The sequence below is a fragment of the Acartia tonsa genome, chromosome 13 (genome assembly GCF_053477335.1).
Source record: "Acartia tonsa isolate MP-2025a chromosome 13, ASM5347733v1, whole genome shotgun sequence".
NCBI lineage: Eukaryota > Metazoa > Arthropoda > Copepoda > Calanoida > Acartiidae > Acartia > Acartia tonsa.
This window is the reverse complement of record NC_137272.1, coordinates 5,518,135-5,535,317: the sequence shown is the minus strand read 5'-3', so window position 1 is coordinate 5,535,317 and position 17,183 is coordinate 5,518,135. Positions and strand designations below refer to the sequence as shown.

Here is a 17,183-nt window from a genome sequence, read left to right as displayed (position 1 = left end):
GTATAGACAGCCCATTGCCCCCTCTCTTACTCACATTATTAAATAATTAGAATCGCTTATTAGTAGAACAGCATAACGTTATATAATTTCTTTTTTGCTGTTCTGTTAGTATTTGAATTAACAGGATGTCTATCCGTATATTTATACCTTAAGATCTAATTAAACATTTGACCGATATGGTTATCCTTTACAATAAGGAGAATTCGCCTCTTGGAAAAAAATCCTATCTTAAAAGAAAGTTTAAACTTCTTCTTTTTAAACTTAAAATTTAAATGGGTTGGTCGCGCTACCACCTCATATTCCCTCAAGTAGAGTCTACAGGCTTAGCTGCTGGTATCATTATTTTGCGACTGACTGAAAAGTCAGAGGCAAATAAGTTTTCGTTTCGAGTATATATCCCTCCCAAAGAAACAGGATGATAATATGAAAATGTGCTCTGACACAACATTTATTTCCATATTCTAATTTAAAGGATTTCCAACCACATTTAGTTTAGCCGGCAGATTTAGTGTATCCGCTCGTTGCCTGGGAGGTGATTGGTTCGACTCATAACAAAATACATAAAAAGTAGTGCTTACTGCTTCATGTTAAATACAAGATTTTTATACAAAAAGATAGCAGCATCTCATTGCCATACATTTACAAGACTTCAAGACAAAGGTTGTGCAATCAAAGGGTTGGTTGTCTAAATTAATATCAGACCTTCCACCCCCTTCCCCCCACACACATATTGCTTCAACTGGGAGGAGGAAATATTTGTGACAAGATTTTTTGGCTGGGGAGGGGGGAGGGGTGATTTTTACAACGACCCTTTGTATGTATGGTCAACCTATCCTCCCCAAAAATAGATTAAAACCATTAGTTCAGCCATGATTCATAAAATATGGCAAATGACGATCCCGCATAAACATAGGGTAATAAATTTTGTTTTAATATAAGAGTTGACAATTAGAAAAGCTAAATACAACTTGACATTTCATTAATTTTCATATACAAATAAATATTACTTTTAAAAGCAAACCTTTTCTGTAAATTATGTGTTTGATTGCAAAGAGAGATAGGGGACAACGGGCTGCTTATTGCTAAAGTCTCCAAAGTTTTAAATGGCGTTTTCTGATTTGTTGGCTGAAAAACTTTTGGAACTAATGTGAGTTTTGGTTGGTTGATTATTTAAGTTGAGTGTTCAAACGCTTTAACCACTAATATTAATCTACAGAAGAGGTATTTTGTGTATTATATTGGGGATGTATATCTATTTATCGGCCATTGTCTTATTTCTTTAAAATCCTGGTTTGTTTGTTCACGATTCTTACACTACTGATTATATTACACTTTTAGACATTTGAGAACTGCCATAAATTCTTTTCAATTCTAATGCTAAGGGTAGGGGAAATGAAAAAAAAAGTTTTTTTAGGGGAGGGGGGGGGGGGTGGAGGGTAATTTAATGTATTTCCTAAAACTATGGGGGCACCCCTTCACTTACAACACTTTAGACGTTCTGATTAAATTCAGTGGTGGATTCTTTAAAAAAATTTGCCCCACTAATCGCTTAGTGGGGCAAAATTGTTTTCGTGAAAAATCCTTTAAAATCACATTAAAAATCTACAAAAATTAAACAAAATCATAGAAGGGTTATTAACATAAGATTTTATTTAATTTTTGTAGATTTTTCATGTGATTTTAGTGGATTTCTCACGAAAACAATTTTGCCCCACTAAGCGATTAGTGGGGCAAATTTTTTTTAAGAATCCACCTCAGATATCTTAAGTTATAAAACAATGGACGATAAGTTGATGTACATCCCCAATAAGATTTAAATAGATTTAAAATAAGTTGTTAAAAGAGTACCCTATGTTTAAAACCTAGTAGTTCAGAGAATTTGTGTTAATAAACTTTTGGTACCGTCATAATTTACAATCCAATTTCCCCTCCCTCACTGGATGTATTTTTAGAATAACCTATTTCCTTCAATATTATTACTTAACTTAAAATTACCGGTGTTTGTTCAAGAACACAAAAATCATTAATATCCCATTATATAACCTAAAAAGAGTCAGGGTTTGTTAAGGGTTTTTTAGCAGGAATCTAACGGAATGAGAAAATGGCCGATAAATTGATGTACATCTCCAATGATAATACACAAATTACTCTTTCTCAAGATTAGAATTATTGGTTGAAACGTTTGAACACTAAATGTTCGAAAATGTTGCCCAACATCAAATTGTTATAAACCAAAGATAAGCTTTTGTTGTTGTATTGTAGAAAGACACGATGAAAACCAATTTAAAACCAATTATTTTAAAGGGAAATTGATCTTTTTTGTACAAGACAATTTTTATATTTTTTTTGTATCATAAAGAAATAAGAAATGAAATAATCCATACTTGTAGAACAAATTATGTTATATTGGGTACAAGGTAGCCCCACAGGATTGGGACATTCCAGATATGGGGATCTTGGACAAAGTAGCTTCGGATAAAGTAGCTTCAGGACAAAGTAGCTTCAGGACAAAGTAGCTTCCGGACAAAGTAGCTTCCTAATAAAGTAGCCTCCACTGTTAATAAAGGTCATCGCCGCAGCGCTCGGCCCCCTGGCCTGCCTAGCCGCGGGCACTCGGCCCCCTAGCCTATAACCTAACCTAACCTAACCAAAAAAAATTTAAAAACACATTTAAAAATTGTAAAAAACACTTTTTGCAAAATCCATGAAATTCTAAACCACCTATGTATTATCAGTTGATGATATTTTTCTTAAAAGCTACTTTGTCCAAAGCTACTTTGTCCAAGATCCCAGATATGGACCCCGCAAGGGATGGGCATAGGATAAAACTGACCCCTCTTATTGTGAATTTATTTTTCTGTACTTTTAGTGAAGAATAAACAGTTAAAGTTTCATTTTTCTTTCAATCCACGATAGTTACCTTTGCAAATGCTGCGCTACCTATAAACATGCTTGTCCTTGGTATAAATAGGAAAAGATTATTTTTTAGCACGGCTTCGAAACCGATTAATATCCGCTACAAATTGTCGAGGGAAATGAAAAATATATTATACTTTTCTTCAATAGTTTCTTTCATGAAGAGATGGGACAATTGGCTGTTTATTACACTAGTCCCAAAAGTTTAACGTTTACTTATTCGTTGGCTTAACAATTTTGGGGGACTTTTACTGAATTTTGATTGGTTGATTTAAGTTGAGTTTTCAAACGTTTCAACCACTAATTTGTAACTTCAGAAGGGGTAATTTTGTGTTTCATCATTGGGAATGTACATAAATTTATCAGGCATTGTCTTATCACTTTAGATCCCTGAGTTTAAATAATTTGTTTATTGCCCTATCGCTATTTCCCTGGTATGTTATACTTTGTGGGTAAATAAATAATAAATCTTGTTAGTAAAAGTAATGAAAAAGTTTCAAATTAAATTTGTAATTCTGTTTCATGTAGCAAATACTTTTTATTCTTATCAGGGAATTAAAGGGATAAGACAATGACTGATAAATTTATATACGTCCCCATTGATAAGACACTAAATTACCCTTTCTGTTAAAAACAATAAGTGGGTAAAATGTTTGGACACTCGACTTTATAAACCAAGCAACATAAATGCAATAATAGTCCCCAAAGTTGTTAGGCAAACCAATAAGAAATGTTATTAAAAAACTTTGGGAACTAGTGTAATAAACAACCCATTGACTCCTTCCTACCTTTATTCTTATACATATTCTATTCCACGCTAAAAAGAAATGGTATATTTTATCAAGCGGTAAGGGAAGCCTCTAGGGGCACTTGAGGTGAGGGGGGGAGTAAGTCGACCCCATTCATTTTCAAATTTAGTTTTATAAAGAAATTTTTTTTTTGTGTGTAAAACATTTTTTTCTAGAGCTGATTTCTTTTAGCAGGGTATTGGTATCCCCTTCCAAAATAGTTATAAACCTTACTTGGCCATATAAGAAGTAAGAGAACCCTTAGTAATCTAAAACAAAGCAAACGAATTTGATGTTTTTAATCATTCCTTTATTTGTAAATTTGTCTATTCTCGTATATCGTATTAGTATTCTAACACAATACTATGCAATACAGATAACAATAACTCTAAATAGAGGAATGATATACAAAATATAACTCTTGAACCACAAATACTCTTGAAAATACCATTCAAAAAATGGCGGATAACTGTACTCGAGGCGTTAAGTAAATCACTGAATAAGGTGGGGAGGTCAGCAAAATAGCCCAAAACCACTTCTAGATACTTATAAAGCTTTCCAGAAAAGTAGAACAAATTTGGACCTATATTTTCCAAAATCCTTAGTTTCAGACAACAAAACCTTTCTACTATACTAGGTGTTATGCTCCTAGAAGCCATTAAGGATGGGAGGTGGGACTTGAACACAACCCACCCACTTTAATTTTTTTTCGGTAGAAAAAAATAATTTTGGGGGGGCGATTTCTTATAGATTTCTCAAAATAATTATAAGCCTTCTGAGACCTATGAGAAGCTACACTGTAAAGAAGATACATATCGGTTCAACGGATAGCGAGATCCTTTGGTAGAGACAGACAGACACACATCCTGTTACTTTTATATAAGGATTATCATTGTGCCTCTAAAAGAATGTCTCTATTGTAACAACATACTCCAGACACCTTTAATCTTCATTTCATATCAAAGTTTATGTTGCCTCACAGTTTTGTGTAATTTCATTTCGCATGGATAGAGAATAGACAATATGGTTTGACGTCCAAGTTTCCTTTTTTAGGGAGAGTGTCGATGAAATAATTTTCAAAGGTTGGAGGGGTATTTAAAGAAAGAAAAAATGCGGTATCCAAACTATGCGGGGCCTATACCTATATTGACCTAACCCAACCCTGCTGAGCTATCCTGTATCTAAAATAACCTAACCTAAGGTAAACACAAACACACAAAACAGGAACCTCACCTTCCCCCTTTACCTTAATTTCTTTAAGTTTTTTTGCTTTTTTACAAGTGGACATTTACATTTATCAACAGTTTTGCTTAAGTCAAACTCACATAAATTCTCCAAAGGCTATAATTTATAAGGGCGGGAGGTGACATCGGATTGTATATTATGTTACCCCAATTCGCTTACTAAAAACTTTGGGTACTTTTCAGAAATTTTAATTGGTTGGCTAAAACTTTTAGACTCTATATTTTTTAGCCAAAAACTTTAATTTACAAAAGAAGATTTGAAACAATATTTCCCCTAAGATCCTTGAACGTTGTACATTAAAGCTAATAGAATAAAATACTAAAAAGTACATCAAACTTTAAAGATCAAAGTAATGTTTTTCGTAGAAGCTAGATCATTACCTTCTATAAAAGAAAGCACTCATAACAATAAGCTGATTAGAAAGTTTTTTCCTATAATGCAATTCTGACTGATTTGGGTTTTTTTTTGCAACTAAGGAGGGAGGAAACAATAATTTGTAATATCAATTATACTTGTTCCTAAATTTCTAAATAGATAAACTTTCTCTTATTCATATTCTAAAAAAACTTTTATTATATCTTTGTAAAACTAGCAGTGTCAAAACTTTGCCTCTTATGAAGAAATAAGTTTGTACATCCTAATTAGAAATGTATCATAAAGATATAATTCAATAACTATTCAAAATTTTTAAAAAGATCTTTAGTATGACTAAATTTCGACATATTCTTTAAAAATAGCGAATTATCAGGAATGGAAAGCACATTAGAATATAAATTACACTAAAATCAACAGTTTTATTTGTATGTTCAAAAATTTTCATTAAAATTTTCTTAAGTTGGTACAAACAGAACAGTGTACAAACTTTTCGACCAATAGCTTTTAGATACGTTAGGGGTAATTTTATATATTTAGATCTTACCTTGGTCTCAAAGCGGGAAAGAATCTCATCTCCTCCGTGTCCATATCTCCAGAAGTTTCTACTTCCTCCATGTTATTATTTCCATTGGCAATATTATTATTTCCAGTGGCCACTTTAGAGCCAGAAGTATCTAGCCTACGTCCGCTTCCACGGTTGGATACTTCGCCAAACAACAGTTGTCTGAAAGCATTTGTCAAATTATTATTTTGTCTGTATGTTTGTTGAATGTTTGTTTGTCTGTCTGTTTGTTGAATGTTTGTTTGTTTGTCTGTTTGTTTGTCTGTCTGTTTGTTGAATGTTTTTTTTGTCTGTCTGTTTGTTTGCTGTATGTCTTTATGCATGTATGACTGTTAATAGCTGTATGTCTAATAAACTAAATAATTGTGTGTGTGTCTGTCAGTATGTAAGGCTGTTTGTCAGTATATAAGGCTTTGTATGTTTGTATGTCTGTTTATATGTTTTTAGGTATGTATGCCCAATTAACTGTCTGTCTAATGTGTTTGTCTGTATGTCTGTACGAATGTGTGTCTTTGATTGGGTCTGTCTGTATACCTGCATGTATACAATACATATATGTGTGTCTAAATGTCTATATGTAAGTCCGAATAACTTTTTGTATTACTTTCTGTTTTAGGATAAACGTCATTGTCAGATTTGTATATTTAATTATACATGTACTTTTTTCACCTGTAACGCTCATTAATTCTATTCTTGGTCTTTTCTAGAAACCCTTGAGGGGGTGGCACTCGTACTTCTGTTATCCTGCAAAATATTTTAATTATTAGTTACTTCATCCCTAGAGTCCCTTTTGAAAGGGAATGGAGGGTCAAGAAATTAGCTTAAAACCACCCCAAGATATCGATAATGCTTTTCTGTAAAATGCAATCAATTCGGTTCAACAATTTCTGAGATATCAAATTTCAGACAAAAAATATATTACTACTTTATATTTTAGAATACTGTATTTATATGTTTTTTTCTTTATTTATTCATAAACTGGCTGCTACTCACATAAAGTCCTCTAGGGGCACTGAAGGTGGGAGAGGGGGAGGAGTCGACCCCTCCCATTTTCTTATTTTAGTTTTAAAAAGTAAAAATAAATATTTTTTCTAGGAGCAATTTCTCATAGCAGAGTTATAATACCCCCACTTAAATAAGTCATAAACCTCTATAGGTCAAAAGGTAATGGAGAACCATATCGATTCAGCGATTAGCAAGATCCTTTGCTGCAGACAAAAAAGCTTACTAATTTAAGTAATAAGATAATATATGCATAAAGTTTTTATTCATTTATTCATAAATCAAGAGAAAAATAATTATTTTGAGTGAAAACTAGAAATCTTTCAAAAAGTTTTTTTTCTGTCAATAATAGTCTGGAGGAAAAAGTTTGGATCTAACGCAGTTCACGGTAAAATATTGCTGAAAACAAATATTGCCAAAAATTTATGAATTTTAAAGGCTGCTAGCTGCCAAACGGCTGAACGTACAGATCATACCCGCACACTAATTTAAGCGATATAAGAAGGCCTACAAATAATCTGGAATAGCCAAGATCCAACGATGCACAGGGAAAGCTTCACTGAAGAAAGAACGCGTGAAATAGGCCTTTTTCGCGCATTTCTCTGCACTGCGAGATAACTATGCATTATTGATTTATGGCTACTCCAGATTATTTGTAGGCCTTCTTATGCCGCTTAAAACAGTGTGCGGGCATGATCTGTACGTGCAGCCGTTTGGCAGCTAGCAGCCTTTAAAATTAATAGATTTTTGGCAATATTCGTTACTAGCAATATTTTACCGTGAACTGCAGTAGATCCAAAAGTTTTTTTTTAAATTATGCATACAGGGAAAGGACAACATGTGATAAAATATTCTTCTCGCCAATGCTTTTGAGTTACATTTTACCCTTGTATATATAAATCTAATAGGAAAGAAAGTTTGGAAATTAAACTAGCTTTTATTAAACTCCTCCTTCCTGTGTAAATCAGAATTCCAAATTGATATCATATTTGAAATGAATGTTTATGTTTGGTTTCAGAGAGATTTTATCATGGACAGGTATTATTATTAAGAAAAAGGGTATCCATGGGTCTAATGGGATGAGACAATTACCGATAAATTGATGTATAATGTACATCCCCAATGATGCATAAAATACATAAACAAAATTCCCACCTGTAGATTACAATTAACCCTTACAGATTGGGGGGGGGGGGGCATATTGACCCCCCTCCCCTCTAGTTTTTTCCATGTCATTTTTTTTGTAGGTAAGATAGAGAGTTGTGACTTCGTGACTTTTTAAGTTTAAAAATTGTACGTCGGCAAGAGTTGATCTTATGAGGATATCTGGTCTGTGTCGGTCGTGGCGTCTGGTCAAAGTCGGTTAGGTGGCACCAAATTTAGAAAAAATTCTAAATAAATCTTAATTTCTTCATTATGACTTTTGTGTATAAGATAGAGACCTAAAAGTGTTACTCCAACGAATAAGAAAACTTTGTGATGCATGATTTTTCAGTAGAATTGGTTTTGGAACAACGGGTATAAATTAGATTCGGAACTATATCGAAATACCCAGCTTTCCGAGAATAGTAAAATTAAGATTAATTATATTAGTTATGATGGTCTATTCTATTGAAAATAGTCTTAAATAAAATGCAATACATGATTTTTCAGTATGGCTTAGAACCAGATTTAAGCAATGCTGGAATATTAATTCCTATCCTTTATCTGATTGAATATAAGGGTGCACATTTACCTCCGCATATTATTTATTTTAGCACCATATTCATGTAATTTAACAATAAATCAAAAACAAACAAGTACAAACCAACAGATAACATGAGTTATAATGAAGATAGTCATTATTATCAAAGATAAACATATGCCTAAATAATTCAAATCACGACACCTCTTTAAATATAAAAAAAACCTACGAGCTAAGTACATTATATTTTCATTGGTATAAAGAATCTTCACAAAAAAAATCAGCTGTCTATCTTCAATAGCAACCAAGAAATTTACATTCCCATATAAACAACCCCTTAAATAGTGGATGTAAATATTCATTTATTTCCCGGAGGTAACCATTTATTTCCCCGAGGTAGTCATTTTTTGAAGATTTTCAAATTTTTTTTGAAGATTTTTGAATTTTTATTAATTATTAAAAGAAACTTGATATCAGGGATAAAAATGATCATAGCTGGGAAATAAATGAAAATTAAAAACCAAAATTAAACCACATTTTAGCATAAAAAAATGAGTTTTTTGTTTAAATGAGAATGATATTCCTGTCCAGTTTTTTGTTTAGGAATGAATATTTCTTACCCTCGTGAATAAATGATGACCAATACCCCATTTCACCCTAAAAGTTCTGGAAGGATTTACGCTTTTGATAAATTGGTAATGTGGTACATATGCGGAAGGGAATGCACAGCGAATGTAAAGTAGAGTTGTGAATAGAAGTTTGATTGGACTATTATTGTTTGTATCAGCACAACTAATGTACATTTTATTTTACATACATGTTGGATTCATTATGGCAGATGTCCTACTTTAATCCAATGTAATTAATTGAAATTATTGGCTAGAAAACTATACAGATTATATCTTATTAGCAGTAAGACTACTCTAGAAGTCTCATTGTCTGTCAGTCTATAATGCTATGGAAAATATGTAATTTCTCAGCTGCTATTTAGGATACAATGCTGAAAATCAAAAGTAATTTTCACCTCTATTCTAAGGCATCTATTGTCATCAGAATATGAAATAAAATTAAAGTGTGAATGAATATTAAAAAAGTTTGGAAAATCCTATTTAAAAGCAGTGGAAAATTTATGAACCAAAATAACCATTTAGACATTATGACTACAGTATTATGTTGATATTAAAAATAGGGATATCCAAAAATAGTCATAATATCATTATTAAAAAATTATAAAGTGTATCTCAACACAATGCTTTAAATTTTAAATTTTAGATTCATATTTCCTTTTTAAAAACAAATAGCGGCTGCACCCTAGCATATAGAAAATAGCTTAAAACCATTCCAAGATTTAAATCTGAAAATGAAACAGTCTAAAAACATCACTGGACCTATCTTACCTAAAATAGAGAACCTAATCGGATCAGTAGTTGAGATCTTAATATTCAGACAAAATAACCTTCCTACTTTATATTATAAAAAAGGTGAACTTTGTCCTAATAGACCCATATGAGTACTATATGCAAGACAAACAGGCCCAAGTTAAAGTATACTGCGCTATAATGAAGGGTTGGAGAAGGTACATACACACCCTTTGCAAAATATGAGATTCTCCAAAAAGTTTTTTGATAAAAACTCTGACTTTACAGTTTGTTTGTTTCAAAACTTTAAAATTTAGAAAGGTGTCTGGCCAAACAAATATTAAAACTGTTCAGACACAATTTTAAATTGGAGTAAAAACAAAGTTTCAGTTTATGTTTGTATAACTAATTTAGGAAGTATAGTTTTGATTTGAAGCTAATGAGAGTATAGAGTGTGCATGCCATTCATAATTCATAAAGCCATACTCAATCTAAGTCAAAGAAGAAAAGACGTCTAGTTTAGAATTTAAGCCAATAGAAAAAGTTTTTAATTCTGATTGCAACCAATCACAGTGCTAGTTCAAAATCTAAACCAATAATAAGAGAAAACTTGTCTGACGAATCAGAAAACAAATTTAAAATTTAAGCCAATGACAGAAGATTTTAGGTCTGAGTGTAACCAATCGTAGACCTGGTTCATAATTTGAACCAAAAATAAGAGAGGACTTGTTTATTGAAATTGAAAACAATTTAAGCCAATAAGAAAAGAATAAAAGTCTGAATTAACCAATCATAGAGCTAGTTTGGAATTTAAACCAATAAAAAAGAGTATCAGTGTGGCCAATCAGAGAACAAGCTTAAAATTTAAGCCAATGAGAGAAGAGTATATGCCTGAGTGTAACCAATCATAGAGCAAGTTTGGAATTTAAGCCATTGAGACTAAGAGTAGAGTATTTAACAAAGGTGACTAATCATATTGCTAGTTTTGAATTTAAGCCAATAAGAGTAGAGTTTCTAGACAAAAATGACAATCACATAGCTAGTTTAGAATGTAAGCCAATGGAAGTGAGGTATTTAGAAAAAGGTGACCAGTCATAAAGCTTGTTTAGAAAATAATTGATTATGGAAAAAGTGTATGTTTAAAAAGTCAGATAATAAGTTTGATTTTTTAATTCAGGATTTTTAGGATAATAAACAACTGACATAATGGAAAGACAGAAGGGCAGCCACAAGCTAATATAGAGTATCTTAGCTACTCAAATCCTCAAAACACGTGTTTCAAGTTGAGAAATGATACACTAAGGATTATAAGAGTATTAAAACTTTAATATACTTAAATCTTAGTTTCAATCTTCCACTTAAAACTTGCCAAAAAACACCAGTTATACAAGGGAGGGAGGGGACATTGGGCATTTATAACTACATTTTCTTATTCGTAGATTTAAAAACTTCAGGGACTTTAATTGTATTTAGATTGGTTGGTTCACTGAGTTGAGTGTCTTAATGTTTCAACAACTAATTGTATTCTCCAGAAGAGGTAATTTTGTGTATCAACAATGGGAATGTACATCAATTTATTGGTCATTGTCTTATTCCTTTAGATCCCTGATTTATACAAGGAGAGGAGAAATATTTTTAAAAGACAGAATTATACCTATTACAAATTAATGTGTTGGAGGGGGATTTATTTATTGTCATTATATAAACCATCCTTGTTAAAATACAAAATATAACACGCAGTTATTTAAATGCGTCTCAATTTTATAGGAATATTTTTTAAAAATTTATATTTTTAGTGGTCAAAAAACTATATTGCAGTGTTGCAAATTTAGGAACCTTCTTCAATCATTAAAACACTATTGCATGATGGATAAACGTTTACAAACATGCTGATGCCATATTTTAATATTTTAGAAGGAAAATGTTAAGTTATATATACATAGATGTGTATTGTGTATGTCACATCCAAAATGGAGAATTTTTTTACGCAAAATATGTTCCTTTTAAACAAGAAAAAATCTATTAAAAGTACAAAAACCTAATGGACAAAATTCCTGATGGACAAAAGACGTAAAGGATAATTGACATAATAGAACAAAATGTGTTTTTAAAACTTTAGGGCTAGAAACTTTGCAGTTGAATAGACCTATCCGAGACAGCGTAAAGTGCCTCCAAAAATGACGTCATACGATAAAATTTACCAATGAGAGGCCAATATAAATCTTATCATTGGTAAATTACAGTTTTTACTGGCCTCTAATTGGTCAATTTCATTGATTAACGTCATTTTTGGTAGCACTTTACGCTGTCTCCATATGTGGAAGTGTTTACACATTCATATTTGGTATGCATCAAAAAATTTGCTTGACTTTTCATTTTTTCCAAGATTTCTTCAATATACTTTAGAAAAGTGTGACCGGCTATTCTACAATAAGGACGTTCAGTCCATCATTTCGGCATAACAGATAGCTCATACATCTAAATAAGATACTTTTATGTCAATTTTAAAACTGGTATAGAGATTCTTTAAAATATCTGGTATGTTTTGTTAGTTTATTGGCCAAATAATTATTCGATTAAAATCTTTCTCAACACAACTTAAAAAGAAAAAGTCTACTCTATCAAAGTATCATTTCGAAATAAATTTCAAGTAAAAAAATACTCATTATCAATCGCATCTCTTGGAGAAGAGAATCAAGCTAAAATGTTTTGTTCTTTTTAGACTACATGTGAGTTAGAGTTCACAACGAAAAAGTCTTAAGTATCTTGCACCATATTCAACTAAATATTTTACTTCAGATTACATTAGACAGAACTTTAACCAAACCATGAGCCTATCCTAAGCCATTGATTAAAAGTAAAGAAATTTAATTAAATAACAAATTTACAAGTAAAAATAAAAAATGATATTTACTCTTTTTTGACGTAAATATAAAGCAAAACAAATATAATTTATTGAACTTTATTGAACAGACAAACAAAAATTTTGACCTAATTTCATTAGTGTAATTTTTTTCCTTTCTCAGAAAACATGGATATTATTATTGAAAAACAAGACTGAAAACGTTCAAAGATGCGTAGATGTCCATACATATTAATTTATGTGTAGAAAAAGATAAAGTCATTTATTTAATTTTTTGTTCTCCTCTGCCTTTGAATTTGAAGAATAAAAATGGATCAAAAATTATAAAGGGATTAGATGCAAGTACAAAATAGGAAATTTATTCTGCCACTTACATAAAAAGTGAAAATTCTAAGGAAAATTTTCCCCACAAACCCGCCTTATCCACTTACCTTCAGCTACATCAAAAAACAAGTTTTACGCCAACAAAATATTTGATTTTCGGCAATTTCAGTTAGAATTAATTGGCGGAATTGCAGCCCCTGATTTTAATGTCCGAGGAAAGCTGTCTATAATACGATACGATTGATAACTATTCTTTACCTCGATTCGGCAGAAACAATTCTCGGCTGGCGAATTCTGCTATCCATAGCCTAAAATAAAAAAAAGATTAGTATTTACTTAAACTTGCGCAATTGTATTGTGGTAAGTTAAAGAGTTTCAGCTTACCGTCGCGAAGTTCGAATCCAACGAGCCCCTAGCCTTAAAGATTTCTACCAATAAAGAACTAGCAGTATTTACTACTACAAAGATATATTAAAAACTGAATACATTTACAATAGGGTTATTACTATATATACAAAAATAGATGATAACAATAGGTTAGGTTGAAGGGGGTGTGGGGAGACAAGGGCGGAGCCCTGCCGCGGTAGGCATCTGTGGGGTAAGCTGCAGTAAAGGGGAAGGTAACCACCTCCCGGTAGGATAGTTGCCTGGGGCGCGGGGTTGTAGGGTGGCCGCGTCCCTCCCCCTATTAGACAGTCCAATCTGACCGATGCCTGTGGGGTCTCAGCGGGCAGGGGTGAAATGGTGGTAATAGGATTAGCGCAGAAGGCTTGACTTGATAAGCCGCTGCGTAGCAACTCTGTCTAATGCCCGTCCGTATGCTGCCGTCTTACCACAACCTCCCCTTCAAGGGCTGCGGGACCACCGGGACGCCAGGCCTTGAACCATGGGGGACGGCAGCTTCTCCCTGGGGCACAGCTCGGTGTAGGACAGCCCGGGCTACACAGGCTCCTCGGGACACTCGTTGCTCGGTCTGGCTGTGATTGGATATCAGCATTGTCAGCTCCCGGTTGGTTCCCAGCTGGGGGTTGGCGACGGCCAGGCCTCGGCGTTGGAAGTTAGGCCTTGTCTGCAGGACTATCTCTGTCTTGGCTGGTAGCTGGACACGGAGGCCTAGGCTCACTCTAGAGGCTCCCAGGGGAGGGACAACGATGGTAGAAGGCGCGTAGAACTCCATAGGGGCGCCCATCTTGTCCAGGTTACTCGGCCTCTTAGCTCCCACCCGGATGGGGACGGCTGTCATCTGGAGGGGGCACATTGCTTCTGCTTCACCCTCTGGGGCCGCGACTTCCATCTCAGTGGCAACTTCTCCTCCTGGGGGCTCGCTGCTGGCAGGTGGGGGCTCCATGTCCGCGTCGGGGTTCCAAACTGCATCCGTGGGTGGTTCTGGGGCCGGCGGCGCCAGCTGTGGCTCGCTGGGTTGGTGTTGCAGGTTCTCCTCCACTGGGTCACGATCCTGGCAGCTAGGCTGTGGGGCTTCTGTTGCTGCGGCCGCCGGCTGGTACACGGAGAACTGCCCTGGTCCACTGGATGGCACCGCCGCGGCTCCGGCCAGCAGCTCAGTGGCATCTTCATCGCCGTCCAAATCGTCCTGAATGTCCGTTGGAATCTGCTGGGCGGTGACATCTCCCGTGTATTTGCGCAGTCGCTCCTTCGGATGGTCCCTTCTTCTCGCTGCTGGATTGCTTCATACACGGCGTGGTATCGTTGCAGGAGGGCCTGGACGTTGGCTGGGACTGACGCATACTCAGTGTCCGGCAGCCGGAGCACCAAGTCCACAGGGAGCTTGGTCTCTCTCCCAAAGTAGGCCAGGAAGGAGGTCACGCCCGTGGACCTGCAGGTCTTGGTGTTGTAGGCGAAGGCAATAGCAGGCAAATGTGGCTCCCAGTTGTTGTCGTCTCTATCCAGGAACAGTCGCATGCCTGTGTTGAGCGTCCGATGGAACCTCTGGACCCGGTTGGACTGCGGGTTGTAGGGCGGTGGATGTGTCAGGCCAATCTCGAGCTTGGAGGCTAGTTCCTTGAATACCTGGCCAGTGAACTCCATCCCATTGTCGGAGTGGATCTTCAAGGGGCATCCGAACGTGGCTAGGTGGCGGTGCAGTAGTGCCTCGGCCACCGTGAGGGTGCGCTTCTTGGGGATGGCGTAGAGGCTGACAAACCGGCTGAACCCATCTTGACAGGTGAGGATGTAGCGGTTCCCGGCTGGCGTCTCTGGTAGGGGCCCCACCAGATCTATGAACAGGACTTGCTGTGAATACCCCAGCTGGGAGGGCACGTGTATCCCTAACTTCAGCCTCTCCTTGGTGACCTTCTGTACGCACTCAGGGCAGGTCTGGACCATCAGGCGGACGTCGCGAGACATGTTGGGCCACCAGAAGTGTATGGCGACACGAGCTATAGTGGCGTCCATTCCATGGTGCCAAGCCATGGGGGCTCCATGGGCCAGAAAGAACGCGTCCTGCCGGAGGGCCGAAGGCAGCAGGTACCGTGTTCTCTCCCCTGTCAGGGTCTTGTCAGTGGTGGTGAGGCAGCCATGCTCGTCGAGTCCCAGTGCTGCGAAGCGGCTGGCGTACTGCTGCTCGTCTAGGTCCTTGCCCCGGAGCTCAGCCTTGGTTGGGGGCTTCCCGTCAGCCACCCACTGGCGGACACGGAGCAGGGGGGGATCCAGGGTCTGGGCTTCCGTGCTGGATCCAGCCGTACTGTGGAGGGTCTGCCAGCTGCAGGCTCCCCTAGCTGGCAAAGGTGGTGGAGATACTCGGCCTGCTCTGCTAATTCTTCAGCGGACGGGGCCGGCATGTTGTCATCCTCCCGGCGGCTGAGGGCTTCAGCATTGGTATTCTGGGTGCCGGGACGATGGCAGACGGTGAAGTCTAGGGCCGCTAGCTCCTCCTGCCAGCGGGCTACCATCCCTGTGGATGCATTCAGTGACTTCATTTGTAGCAAGGCCGAGGAATCAGTGTTGATCTGGAAGCTGCGGTAGGACAAGATCCCGTGGAATCTCCGGATCCCATACATGATGGCGGCCATCTCTCCCTTCCAGGACGGGTAGCAGGTCTCGGGGTCGGTCGTCTTGCGCCCCACGGCGGCAATGAGCCTCTCCTTGCCATCCTGGCACTGGCTGAGAATGGCCGAGATGGCCCGGCTGCTGTAATCCGTGGTGAGCTGGAACACGGCTGGCAGGTCAAACCTGGGTGGCGCTCGGATGGGGGCTTGGCGGAACTTGTCCTTGAGCTGTACCAGCTGGGCTTCCATCTCAGCTGTCCATGTCAGCGTCCTGGCCGTTTTCTGCCGATTCATCTCGTAGGTGAGGTCGGCGTACTCCGGGATGAACAGCCGGTAGTAGCCAAAGAACCCCAGGAGCGCCAGCAGGTCCTTGGGGGTGCTGGGGGCTGGCCAGTCGAGGATGCGGTCAATGTAATCCTCTTGCATGGCTATGCCCTCATGGCTGAGGGTGTGGCCCAGATAGAGGCGGATTCCTCCCCTGCGGTGGGCTTCCAAGACTTCCCGGAGCCTAGCCAGGTGGGCCCAGGTGTCGTTGTGAAAGGACAGGACATCATCCAGGTATGACTGGAGGTTGGCCGTGCCCAATGGGTTCAGCACCCCGGCAATGAACCTGGAGTAGACGGAAGGTGCGGTGGCTAGGCCAAAGGGCATCCTTTTCCACTGGTACAAGCCCCTAGGGGTGGTGAAGGCTGTGCAGGGCCGGCTATCCTCGGACACTCGGATGGTGAAGTACGCAGCCACCGCGTCTAAGGCACTGTAGACGTGGTGTCCCCCGGCTCGTTCTACCAGCTGCTGGATCTTGGGCAGGGGGTAGCTGTCCAGCTCAAGGCACTTGTTGAGGGCCCGGTAGTCAACCGCCCAACGGGTGCTCCCGTCCTTCTTCTTGATGGGCACCAGGGGGCTGCTCCAGGCCGAGTCCAGGGGAAGGTAACCACCTCCCGGTAGGATAGTTGCCTGGGGCGCGGGGTTGTAAGGTGGCCGCGTCCCTCCCCCTATTAGACAGTCCAATCTGACCGCTGCCTGTGGGGTCTCAGCGGGCAGGGGTGAAATGGTGATAATAG

The 17,183-nt window shown here is 37.7% G+C and overlaps 1 protein-coding gene across 1 annotated transcript in view; it reads right to left on the bottom strand.

The window, feature by feature from the left end:
- Window positions 1–17,183, bottom strand: part of LOC145304425 (uncharacterized) — a 52,177-nt gene that overhangs the window by 10,198 nt on the left and 24,796 nt on the right. The window contains exons 12-14 of the mRNA XM_080146304.1: window positions 13,376–13,425; window positions 6,556–6,630; window positions 5,869–6,048 (exon numbers count right to left, since the gene is read on the bottom strand). Of these exons, the coding sequence (XP_080002430.1) occupies window positions 5,869–6,048; window positions 6,556–6,630; window positions 13,376–13,425 (305 nt within the window). The remainder of the gene's footprint in view (window positions 1–5,868; window positions 6,049–6,555; window positions 6,631–13,375; window positions 13,426–17,183) is intronic.